This window comes from Scleropages formosus, chromosome 19 (assembly GCF_900964775.1).
Source record: "Scleropages formosus chromosome 19, fSclFor1.1, whole genome shotgun sequence".
NCBI classification, from domain to species: Eukaryota; Metazoa; Chordata; class Actinopteri; order Osteoglossiformes; family Osteoglossidae; genus Scleropages; species Scleropages formosus.
Window position 1 is genome coordinate 12,026,007 of NC_041824.1, and position 13,648 is coordinate 12,039,654.

The 13,648-nt window shown below is 41.3% G+C and overlaps 1 protein-coding gene across 2 annotated transcripts in view; it reads right to left on the reverse strand.

Annotated features, from left to right (window-relative positions):
- Positions 1-13,648, reverse strand: part of exoc2 (exocyst complex component 2) — a 64,459-nt gene that overhangs the window by 31,297 nt on the left and 19,514 nt on the right. For both annotated transcript variants that reach the window (XM_018760695.1, XM_018760694.1), the window contains exons 5-9: positions 10,369-10,482; positions 9,341-9,465; positions 1,870-1,950; positions 377-522; positions 45-126 (exon numbers count right to left, since the gene is read on the reverse strand). In XM_018760695.1, the coding sequence (XP_018616211.1) occupies positions 45-126; positions 377-522; positions 1,870-1,950; positions 9,341-9,465; positions 10,369-10,482 (548 nt within the window). The remainder of the gene's footprint in view (positions 1-44; positions 127-376; positions 523-1,869; positions 1,951-9,340; positions 9,466-10,368; positions 10,483-13,648) is intronic.

A 13,648-nucleotide genomic window follows, 5' to 3' on the forward strand; every position in this document is an offset into this window, starting at 1 on the left:
CATGATCTCTCTCAATCCAGATACTTTTTCATCAGTATGCCCACCTTTTTTGAAGACTTGGACTTCAGTATTTCCAAACAGAGACTTCGCTTTTTCATAGTCGTTAATCACAACATCATAATCACCCTAAAAAAAAGGACAGCTTAAGCTATGCACGACAATGTAATATGTCTTGAACCCATAAATAATATATATGAAGAAAGTTAGACTAGTTTACTATTATGTATTCACAGAAGAAAATGAATATTAAGGAAGGAAAAAAAAAAAGAAAAAACATATTCATAAATTAAAACTACTAGTAAAAAGGCACTGATAAATAAATATACATCAGATGTGGGAGGGTCACAGGAATGATAGTAAAACTGCCCATTGTTACCTTCTGAATATTTCGTTCAATATTGAGGGGCAAATTGAAAAGAAACTTAAATCGCTGGAGGACATTGAGGGCATTGCGGGTTGAGTCAGCCTTGTCCTTACGTCCCAGCACCTCCTGGAACAGTGTGTCAGCTGTATCACTTGCACCTAGGGACAGAGGCAGGGAAAATGTGAATCGTCACATTTTCTTATGCACCACATTTCCATACGGCTCCGCAAAAATGTTACTTCTGAACAAAAGCCGTCTTCTTTGGGTTCAACACTCTGGAATAAGGATCGACATTCAGATAAAAATGTCTCAGTACTATATTTCATAAGAAAAAAAAATCTACAAGTCGATTTTAAAATCAACAAGTAGATTTTTTTTTCTGCTGGATGCGTATACGCGGAATAAACAACATAAACAATATTACTGCAGAGATAAGGACCGTATGTATGATGAAAAATTTCTGGGTACAAATGGTAAAATGGTCTCTAAATTTTACAGAACTTCAGTAAGATCTTATTTAGCGATCATGTGATCACCCAGCACTGTTAAAAGCGCCGACATTATCTGGTCTGGTGACCGTGCTAAAAGCCAAGATGAAAAGAAAACGACATTGGTCTAGCTGGGTGGTTTTGAGAGCTATTTTCCGAGGCTGCCTTGGTGGGTGGCCTCAGCGATGCAAAAATGTGGACCCCGTGAATACTTTAATCACAAATAACAGCGCTCTGTCCGAATGAAAACATTTACATGAGCTATAAAATATTTCACATTTTTCCTGCTCAAATCGTCAAAGAGATTTCTCATCATACCTTTCAGTTCTGCTCTCCAGCTTAATTTTAAATCGATGGAGGAGCTTTTAGCTGCATATCCATTTTTCAACTTCTGTAAACATAGATTTCAAATTGCTAGCAAGGTTTATTTTTACAAATTTGAAAGGAAAGTACCTGTTTATTTTCTTTATATTACACGAATCAAATTATCATGTCTAAAATGAAAGAATATACATGGAACCCACAAGGCAGGAGAAATGTCTCAAACAGTTGACCCTGTGGAAGTATAAATACATATGAACGGCAAAAACACAACTTTAATATAGCAGAATGTTCAGTTACACACAGAGGGGAAGCTACTTTGCAGCCCATAAATTATATATTTTTTTGCCACCCCCCTACCCAAAAAAAATTCCAATCACACCAATGCACTAGATACACCAGCCCTGAAAATGAAAGTGAGAATTTTATTAAATTCACTATTTTGTTTTTGTTGTTTCAAACAGCTTAAGTATGCAACATCAAACTGTGTATATGTGTACATATATGTGTCGACATTTTTTAAGGTAGCATTTAAATTTTTTTATACATTGATATAACCAAAGATGTTATATATACACACTCCCAGGCACACACACGAAACCACTGTGGAATAAAGAGCATTTGCTGCAATTAGATGCAAACCCAATCACTTTGGAATCTACATTGTGAGTGACAGAAGAAGAGTGTACAGCTTACGGTTGAGAATGTTCTCCAGTTTCTGTGTCATGGAGCCCCCCACTTTCTCGGTTCCATCCACCTCCAGCTTTTGATGGATGGCTGCGAAAATAAACGTGGAAAAAATTCAAACCTTAAACACTTGCGTGCTTTCCTTTAGAATCAAACCAGCCTTGAATATAAGATGTAGGTAATTAATCACAGGTGATAGCATGTCAAAACTACTTCTATACAAGCAAAAGACATTACTGTCAGGTTGCAGTTATAGGTTTTATATATATATATATATATATATATATGAGCAGCAGGCAAAAAGTGTTACATTAAAGACAAACTAAATATTCTCTGACTTTTAATTACAACTGAATGAAATATCAATGTAATTTGATTATGCACCTTGTACAATGACACGGACACAAAATATGATTTTGTACATATTGCTCTTATCTTGTATTATAATTTTTGTTCAGTTGAATAGCTAATCATTGTTAAAACCAAAAGTGTGTTTCTCAAGGGTGCAACACAAGGGCTTTGGCAAAGATTGTCAGTCAATTCCAAGTTCTTTACCACTATTATATCTGATGCACTTTCCACTTCTGTCAAAGAAGTTACTTTTTTCCCTCCTCTGTCTGAAATACATACAATTTTAATTGAAATTTGATAACTCATTAGAAAAGTGTGTAATTGTGTAACGTGAGTTTTACAAAGTTCTAAACATAAGGATCACAGGTGGTTCAACCTGAATATAATTTTAAGAACAAATTCCACAAAAGAGTAGCACTCATTACATAAATAAGCCTTTGGGAGAAATTACACCACTTAAATAAACTAACTGGGAAAAGGATTTTTTTTTTTTTTTTTGTTATTTTTCCACCACAGTCATCACAAATATGAGGGCACGTTAAGCAAATCAAGAATACAAATTTGAAAAGTAATTTAATTTCCTTCGGCAGGAAAAAAAAAAAATCAGAGAAAGAGCGACAGAAAGAGTTATTTTAAGACATCACCATTCAAAAATAAAAAGTCTCCTGCAGCTCGATCCGACTGACGTCATTCCGGGACATTTTCAATTTCAGGAACTGAAGGTAAAACAATAAACAGCCCTCTCCAATTCCTGATGGGAGATAACCCCACTGTCCGACTGTCCAGCTTTGAGCACCATGACTGACCCCTTGCATCAAGTGGCAGAAACCCTGCTCTCCTTTTCCTTTTCATGTACGGCTAGTTGTGCTGTGGCCTCTCGGACAACGACATGAAGGTGCATGTTTTGTGCGGGGGCAGGAAACCTCAGGCACAGGGATCCGGGTCACATCTCTCCCCCCGTAGACCCTCCACACAAAGAGCCAAATATGCCCTGGTTGAGGAGGGGGTGCTCAGCAGAGTTGCCCACATGAACAAATAAATCATTGGCTCGAACAGGGCTGCCAGCGCTGTGCCACTCCAGTCTAGTTTATTGACAGAAGGGATTGGGGGGAACACTGGGAGTGGGGGGAGCAGGGTAGGTTGTCTCAAAATAGATGGGGCTCCATTTGATAATATTAAAAAATCCTTTTGCTCCGCCTGCGGGCAACAACATGGTTGAAAGGGGCGAAAAAAAGGGCTGGATGACGCATCTTGACAGACCCTCTCTCCTGAAATCACTGCCTTTTCAGCAAAGAAAGATTCAAACAAATAAATCTAAGACACCCTTTGACAGATTGCAGCCTGTAGTCACAGTAGGAAATATTCCTGAAATGCATGGAAAAAACCCTTATCATGCACATATATCATTGTCACCATATACAGTTTCTCTTGGAAAAACAAGGTAGGCTGTATGTGGAAGGTATGGAGTCAGGCTGTGAGAGTTCCCAGAACAGTGCAGAAACTGACCACAAATTACACATTTTCACATTTGTAGCATGTGCATGAGTTACTTTGGAAATTCATTTTAAAAATGACCCTTTTTCCATTTTACTCACAAAGAATACAATTGCTTACCATTTCCCCATAATCTGGATGAAAATATAAACCACCATCCAATGCCAACCACCTAATAATACCTGGCATAAAATATGTAGTTAAGATCACACAATACCATATGCACCAGTATCTACAAAGTATATTATACTGAAAGGCAACAAAAGCTGCAAGACATGTGGAGCAAAAAGCGCTGCAGAATGTATAAAAGGAATTCTGCACCACAAAAAACACAAAGGAGGAAAAAAGAAAACAGTACAACACATTGCAGTAATTTCTTGCTTTAGAAATGCTCCTGGTATGAAGATATGTTTAGTTATATTGTCTGGCACTGGAACAAATTGCAGCTGTTTGTGGTGTACAGCTAGTAGGTACTTGGACAGCAGGCACGAAAATACCTATAAATAGAGCTCCACATAAATTATTTAATCACAGCAGTGGGGGCTGTCCATTAGTTGAAGGAACCAAAGAGTCACATCTTCATACTCTAGCTTGCATTTTGACATGTATCCAGAATATCTCTGGTGCTCACATGATAATCCATCCTTTTGGACTCCCCTCTCCTGCAGTCATCCTCTCCCTTGATATTTAATGTTTCTGTGCTACTCCCTGTTTGTTTCGACCGACTCCCTCCTCTCCCATCACATCCCAGGACTCTTCTGCTATCCCCCACAGCCTCTCGATTACAGTTTTCCAGTGTGGTTTGGTGGAGAGGAGACTGAAGCACCGAGCAGAGGTGTAACACACAGCAGTACTTTGTATGTGAGTATGTGTGTGAGTGGGGGACATCTGGCTCTTGTCACTGTGGACACCTCACCCCCCTTACAGTGGGAGTGGGAGGCAGATGGGGGTCCTGTCTGTGGCTCAAAAACGCTATCGGCAGTGACAGCCACACTGCACATAAACATAACAAACCGCCAGGCCTGACCTGTTCATCTCTCCTGCATCCAGGAATGAGTTAGTTCTGGCTGTCAGGGCCTGCTAAGGTAGGGAAGTAGGGGTGGTCACTAATATTTGCTAATATAAGCTGGGGCATGTTTTGACTCTCCCTACAAAACTGGTGTAGACCATCAGGAGTACGTCCTGAGAACTGGGGGTTTTTGGAACAGCGGTGATTTCCGCCTCGTAAAAACTTCCTTTTGACAACAATCCACGGGCTCCTGTCAGTCATTCTCAGTCATCTCGGCTGTCTGTCTGTCAACGGCGTCTCCATGCCCCCACAGCCCATTCCTAGTTTCTGGTGGCCAGCCAGAGATGACTCAAAATTTTCCGGCCTCCTTTCCACTGGACCGCCTCGGGTCAAAGAAAGGTAAACAGTCGTTTCTCAAGTCTCCGTTGACGCCGCATGGCTGCCGACGGAGTCTGTTTCCTGTTTAACCACCCCCCCCAACCCAAACCCTAACCCAAACCCACAATCCTTCACCCCAAATCTCTAACCTCCCAACCCCCAGAGGGCTGGCTAACCCCAGACTGATAACCCCCTTCCATGAGGGATTCGGACCCAAGACTGGTCACTGGTGCCCATGTGACCCATTGTGACTGACTCTCCATGCTCGTTTTCGATATGCACCACCCAGGACAAAAAAATAAACAAAAAGGCAGCTTCTCACAGAGGTCCATCTCAGTGGCTCTGCGCATAGCCCTGCCGTCTCCTGTCCCCCAGCACTCAGGCCAGAAGGGGGCAAGAGCTCCCCGGTCACAGTGGACGGCACCCCATTAGCCAACAAACATGCACATCTCACTTCATCTTTTTTCCTTCTCAGCTGCTCAGTCCTGTTAAACATATTTAATATCAGTTTGACTACACTCAACATGACAATCAGAAATAATATTTAAAAGAACAATACCCAACTTCCACTTTATGATATACCTGAAAAATCTTAAAATATATTTCATTTTTTGGAAAAAATTAGATATTTAAGCTGAAGTGAGTTTTATTAATCATCATGTGTTGATAAAAATATAAATCTCACAGCTTTTTTTTTTTTAAAGACACCATTAATCATGACTGCATAACCTCTTGACAAATTTCACTTAGATTCCATAAGCCCCCACTCTTAGTCATGTTTATTTTCACACACACAACATTAAGACCCAGGTAATAAGTGGTAGTTTTTCTCTGTTACGTATGCCACTCTTTTCCCCAGTCAGGAAAATGGCAGCATTTAGTGGCCTCAGAGAGTGGCAATACAATTGCTGAATTATGTTTTAAACACGCCAGGGAAACAAAGAGGATAGTTGTTACAGAGGGAGAGTCAAATTAAGCCTCATTACATGTAACCCTGCCTTTTATTTCTGTTGGAGGCCGCTCTGGCAGGCTGCTGGGCTGGAATGCTGTGGTGGAAGCCTTTGGTGCAAAGCGTTCCCAGCTTGGAACTTGTGGGTTGGCTGCAGGTACCACAACTGGTGTGGAAGGTGAGGAACTGAAGTCAGGGTCAGTAGGTTGCTGGTTCAACTCAAAGGAGGAATCGGTATCGAAAAGACTGAATATTCTAAGTACTCCCAGTTAGAACTACACACGCCCATCTGCAGTGACGTGTTGAGAACCAGCTGGTCATGGAAGCTGGCCTGGTTTCAAACTGTCATTTAAGGGGAAAAAAGATTCTGGAGAGTTGCAAGGCCAAGCATTTAAGGCAGGGGATTCCACCCACTGTTCCTCGCTCAAGCAGAAGCCATTACTAAGGATCATTAGCCACATACAGGCCTCCTGACGTACATGCCTTTTCACACCCAAGTAACACATACGTACATACCTCCTCCTGCAGAGTAATGCTTTTGCTGTTCACTTCTACACTTATCCTTCAGAAGCCAGATAATGAACATTAATGAATCAAGGTGAACAGCTAAAAATGAAAGGTGGTAGTTGAGACGTACTGCCAGACTGGAAACTGCTGTCCACTGAATTAAAATGGATATCAAAGGCCATGCTGACCTTCACAAAAGGGGTACTGCCAAATAGGAGATTACGTCACCAAACTGTACTCGACATGATCAGGACCAGTGCACCTACAGTAAGTCACACCTTCCACTTAACCTATTCATCCAAAGCCAATTACAGGGCTATTAACTTTTGCTCATTTACATGGCCACATGTTTACTGAAGCTGTTTCGGTCAGCATACCGATACCTGATTAAAACGAAAAAGCCTAAATCACAAATAATTATGTGATGGTGAAATGAAAACAGACCGTCACACTGGAATGGCCTTGGGTAGACAACAAAACAACATGAATGGTGTGTCTCCAGTCATCATTTGACAAGTACCAAGAGAACAAACAGTGCATTGTTCACCATGCGCTTCTAACTTCCCATTTCATCAGGCATCAGGGATGCACAATGTAATCAGGAGAACCCTGTAAAGGCTTCTCAAGAATGACGCTCATCTGAAACACCACAGTATAAACAAGTGCAATTTAAACCTGTAACATATAACGCTGAAATAGACAGGCAGATATAGCTACCTGATTCTAGATTAGGACATCTGGTGATTATCAAATATTTCAATTTTAGGGAGTACCTGTTATTCGCTGCATGCAGTTCCGGGCCTGAAATGAGAAAAATCTATACGACCTCCAATGTTCTTTCCAGCCTGTTAATTTTAACAGCTTTTTAAGATGCTTAGGGACCCTGTCCCACCAGGGTTGTTGGCTTTGGCCTGAACAGAATTGTCTCCAAGGGTGCCATTTCTCTCCAGTTTACCAAAGCAGAAATCCGGTTGTTTGCGAGCCAAACTCCGGCCCGGTGGCATGTGTTCCGCTGCCAAAGCCCGTACATGAAAATATGCAGCAATGTGAGGACAAATTATGGAAAATTCTACTACGAGATGATGGGTGAAAGGGGGTGTATATGCAAGAGCTAATGGTTTCAACATTGACAGCTCCAATGTGCCAGGGTGCAGGTGCCTATGGAAAAGCGAAATGAACTAATGTAAGCCAAGCTGAAACAACTCAGTGCTTGACATGAAAATACAAATTTACTAAAGATACTTAAAAATAAACTTGTGTGATTCAAAGTTTACAGATTCACCATACCAGAGAGGCCAGCCTGTTTGCAGAAACAGGCACATGTGGATCCTCCCGCAGTGGATGTCATGTGCTTCACTGCCTTCTGCCTCCACTCTCAGATCCAGAAGACCAACAACGTGAGAACCGGTCGCATTGTTCACAATAGTCATATTAAAAATGTTATCATCTTTATTAACTGGCGGACATTGTACTTGGCAGGCCTTATTTATTTGGATTTTTTCGGCCAACAATGAAAACATGGCTTGTGCTCACTTCGAAGCACAAACATTAGGAAGGCAATAATAATTCCATAATAAAAAGCATATAAATAGTAAGGGGAAGTAACCAACAGGCTATGGGGATTTGTGTAAACAGACAAAAAAAGAGGGAAAAAAACATGGACAATTGACTCGGGCTACCTGGCAGAGGGACAGCACTCGCCACTACCTCTGTGCATTTATCTTTGTGCAGATCTGCGCGGTGGCTGTGAGAACATGTCTCAATGCTCACATACACGGACGACGGACCAGTCCGCCCACAGATGTGTCCACATTCACATGCATTCAACTGGCCTGTCGTTTTAATTAACCTCAGAACGTGTTGTGCTTGGTCGAGACCTTCCTAGCGTGAGCTGCAGCACAGGATCACACTTTCCTTACTCTGGCTGCAAATGAGCATCTAATAAAAACACCACAAAGCTGCGTCATTCTCTCGTCCCTCGTACTGTTAAAAAAAAATGGTTCCTGCACAAGGAGGGCATACTTCCTTCAATGTAAATCTGAAGTTTGCGTTAGAGCCTATTGCTAATTGGGGCAGCGCTTCTAATAGTTGTTTCACTTGACCTTATTAGCAAAGTGAAAATAAACACAAACATCTTGACCTTGACAGAACTCCACAGTGTGGCTTTTGGTAGCTGTTGTGTGTGTGTGTGGAGACAGCTCTTGTCTTTCCAGACTACAGACACATGCAGTCACTGCAAAAATATCTTACATGCTGAAGCTTACCGAAATGCTAACATTTTATTCCTGTATGATAAGCCAAATGTATCATATCATTTTTTTATTATTTTAAAAAAAGGCGAGAAATGTTCACTAGAAAGAAAAAAAAACTCTAGTTGTTCTTCTAATCCAACAATAACAAAGTCATCACTTTGATTAAGTTGTTACCCTAGAAACCATGTTGAGAACACAAAACAAGTTCCATGCGATCATTATGTTAAGACATCACAGTATCCTGTAAATGGGCAACGTGCCTCGATGCTGTAAAAAAAAAAAAAAAAACTGCATACAGCAACGATGATAATGAGACACACCAGCAGGCTGTAATCGAGTCGGGAGTCAGCAGGCGAGCGTTTGCCTTGGCACATGGGCACAATTTCCATACATTCAATCATCTCTCCCAACATAAGCAGGAGGCCCAATGGTTCCTGCCACTGTCCAACAGAAGATAAAAATCATTCCACCCCATACTGGTTGGGGTGACACATGTAGCATAGACATCAGTCTCACCATTTCATTTTGTGGACTCCTTACCTGCCAGAGCATCCTGGGCCTCAAAAAATGTACTGAGTCCCCCTTTGACATAGGCCAGGCTACCCTCATTCTTCTTGTTGGCCTGTTTCCGCAGGTTGTTTGCTGCCACTCTCAACTGATCAAAGCTGGGAACACAACGACAAATAAAAAACAAAAATTAGACTCTTCAAATGATAAACAAAACTTCAAACTTATGATCAAAGAAGCAAAAGGTGTAATGTGGATTTGTTCAGTGTACGATGTTCTGGCCACTGAGACACTCTTCAGGCCACTAGAGACACAATGGTGCAATCCTAACAAGTTTAGTACTTATATAAATTTAAATGGAAACCTGTGCAAATTTATAAATTTACACAAAGCTCAGGACAAATACACAAAAACATTGAAATACAAATACAACCCAAAACTGCTAACTAAAACGAACCACGCAACCCACATTCAGTTCAAGAATATTTTCAACATATTTTCATCCACTGCCAACTGCCTGTATGACAAAGGCGATAAAGCAGCTGTCCCTTCCTGTTACCTGGTGAAGAGGCCTGTAGTTTCTTTTATTTATTTACATATGCCACATCATTCTTTCAAGAAAGTTGCTTTGGGTCCCAATTGCTACTTCCTCAGAGGGAAGAAAACAAGCGCACACTAACCAAAACATGGGAGCTACCAATATGCAGGGTTCCTGTTGTTGGAGTTAAATAAAGAAGTGAGGGCTGACGAGTACAGGGCAAGGTTAACATCTTTAACACAGAAAGCTTACGTGTTAGACCACTACTGTGTTGTCTTCTCTACATCCTGCTTCTGTGTCAAAGTTGTCCCCCAAAGCCAAGTGCAGCAGAGTGAAATGCTGCAAAATTATCAAATCAGCACTGCAAGACCCATTTTCCAGCAACCCATATTAAAATGAAATTGGTAATAATTGACCACACATCCTGACATATAACATATATTCCTATCAGACAAGATGGTGAAAAAAAGATTAATGAAAAAGATTTTTAAAAACAGTATTACAAAAAAAAATAAAAAATCACCTGGTAGCAGAGTGATTCTCTATGAGATACCATGTTGCAGAGAAGTTCTCACTGGTGATGTCTCCACTCATGCCAGGAAACATGCTCTCCAGGTCCACCTGTGGCACCTTCCCTCTGGAAACAAGAACACCACAAGGCCAGGACAAATGAACAGTATGTATGTATTATGGTGTATTTCTGAATCTGTAGAAGTCCATTTAAACCATTAGGAAAAAGAAGAAAGAAAGAAAGACACAGACCGAAAAAAAAGGAGCAAACCACCCACTGAGTGTCTACTCAGTGACTTAATTATGAGGCACAGGCTACCACCACTTAAGGACTTTGGAGACTTCATGAGAAAGGGTGAATGATTATTATACTACCGCGCATGCACACGCTCAAAAGCACAGCACATATACTGTATACACATACTAAAACATCCCTCTTTCACTTTACTCCATATTTTACTAACAAATTCTGCTTTTGTTTCAAAATGCAAACAAGATAAATGTCAAAAGACAGCACAACTAGATTTTCATACAAATATTTGAGAAAACCTTACCAAAAACACCTTCACTCCATTCCAAAACCAAATTTGACCTCCTCTGCTAAAGATGCCTTGGTACCCGGTTCAGAATAATGGTGTTTAACTCACTAAGAAATTTCAAGCTTTTTGAAGCAGAGGGGTCTTTCACTCTGCAGGGATGTCCCCGCACTTCAGTTGAGTATTGAGTGCCGTCCACTGAGTACCAAGCACAGAGTACATGACAGTACAGTATCCAGCAGGGGGCAGCGTGGGACCAGGCTGCCCCCTTGAGCCAGGCTTCAGCGTGGGAAGACCTCTTCCCGCAGCTTGGGGGGCAAGGGAGAGCACAGTGATCATTAGAGACCATCCAGTGCAGTATTTACACGCAGTTTGATCCCTGGTAATGACCCGTGGACAACACAAACTGACCGGCTCACCGCCCTGCCTCCCCAGCGCCAGTCCCCTACACGCATGGGTGGGAGCTGGGGGGATTCTTCGTTGTTCCAGCGCGGACCTCTCTGAACGTCACAGTACTCAATTAGCACTGCAAGCTGATCGGCAAGCTTCCATGGCTGTGGGAAAGGAACGGCAGGGCTACGCTGCTGATCATATCATTCCCAACGACAGTGTTCAAGCTGTTGACCCAAATCTTTCTGCTCTCTCAGGTTGTGCTTTATTCCCCATGGCTATAAGGTTGCATTCACCAACCATCTCCTTCAAAATACTCAAATAGTACAGATGAGTATACTCCTTTTGAAACAATTCACAAGATCCTTTATAGCTTGACAGAAATGCTCAACTTGTTCTCATCTTAATTTACGGAGCCTAAGTACTGCAACCTATATACCCAAGGATGGAGAGAAAATATGAAATATAAAATAATGTTTTTTTTGCATTTTTACCGATATCAGTTTTTAATCACTGCATAAAAACTGGAAAATAGAAGTCAGCATAGAAGTTGTATTTGTAGACTTTTAACCCGAAGGCTGCTGGTTCAGGCCACTTACATTACTCTTGATCAAAATGCTTGAATCTGAATCACTACAGTAAAAATACCCAACAGTTTGAGCACGTAAAACACTCAGAACTGCCACGCACTGAAGCCGAATATGTAAAACTGTAGTAGACAAGTCACAGTAATACAGATAATTAGCAGGAGTCCTCTTATAGTCGGCATGGTCAAGTGAAGAAAGTCTAGAGAAGAAGCACAAAGGCCAAAGTCCAGCTCACAGTGGTCGCTCCACTTCACCACCCTGCCGCCACTGCCACAGGAAACAAAGGGTAAGGAGCGGAAGCCGAGGGGCAAGCCCACAGCTCCCAAAGGCGCAATCACCTCATTTACATAACTGGCTATGCATCAGAAGAACATTCTGGGTTTTAAAAACTCTTCTGGGCCAAGAGGAAACGGGATGAAGGAGGGGAGAGCAATGGGCTTGTTTCACTCGAGCATTTCGAACCACGTTTGGTTCAGCGCACAATGAAAAAAAGGCAGGGCTAATCTACTCCTTCAAATGTTGCGATAACAAGGAAGTCTTTAAAACATGAAATTGTTCCTGCAAGGCAATTTGTCAAATGAGCATGTGCTGACGTAGTTCAAACAATTAGGATCACACTGGAAAACGGCCTACTCAAATTTGACATTTTACCGATTAAATGAAATAATCATAGACGGGTTCTTTGGTATGAACTTCCACACATTCAAAACTCCCTATCATCACACTAAGTGAATTAGCAGAACTTCAACACAAAAGAAACGCAATTCAATACAGAAATGGGGGGGGGGGAAAAAAAAAAAAAAAAGAAAAACAAACAGCCCAAAAGCTGAAAACCTCAAAGATAAGATTTGCCAGCAGTAAAATCTTAGGCATTAGTGCTAGTTTTTTAGCACCACAGAAAGAAAAAAGCATCTGCCAGAACTAGCTGTGTCAAGAGCTTAATGGAGATGTATTACAAACAGTTGTTCTGTACAGCTTTCTCAAAAGGGGGCAGAAATGTGCACATTTCCCCGAATCTCAACCGTGCCAGGAGTGCAGAGCGTATCCATAAACACGTGCACTGTTACGACCGCTGCCTACTCATCGCGGAGCGGGGGCGAGAGACCTGGAAAAGGGCCCCAGAGATCCACTCCCTTCCCATGAATCACCACACAGAGGCCTATGGGGAACTAAGCGAGCCACCACATGCCACAGAGAATACAGCGTTCCTACAAAGTCACAACTAAAGTATACAGAGCTTCTTCTGTCAGGTGAATTAAAACAGCACGCAAAATTACCATGCTTAGATCATTCCTGAGGTTTACTGGGCAAATGTACAATTTTTATACCTAGGGGAAGAAAAAAAAATAAATAAATAAATAAATAAAACATATGGATGTACAACCCAACTCCAAAAAAGTTGGGACAGTATGGAAAATGCTAATAAAAACAAAAAGGAGTGATTTGTAAATTTACTTTGACTTTTATTGAAACAAGTGAATTCTACTGAAACAAAAATATTATAAAGACAAGGTATTTCACATTTTACCTAATCAGCTGCATTGTTTTTTGAAGATGTTTATTCTGAAATTGATGCCTGCCAACACATTCCAAAAAAGCTGGGACAGCAGTGGTTTAGCACTAATAATGATGTGGCAAGCTGAAATAACAAGGTGAAATAGGTGATGTTAAACAGGTGAGGCAATCACGTTACAGTATATAAGGAGCCTCCAAAAAAGGCAAGAGCAAGAATGGGTTGAGGCCCGGCAATTTGCCAACAGATGCATCAGTGAATAATTCA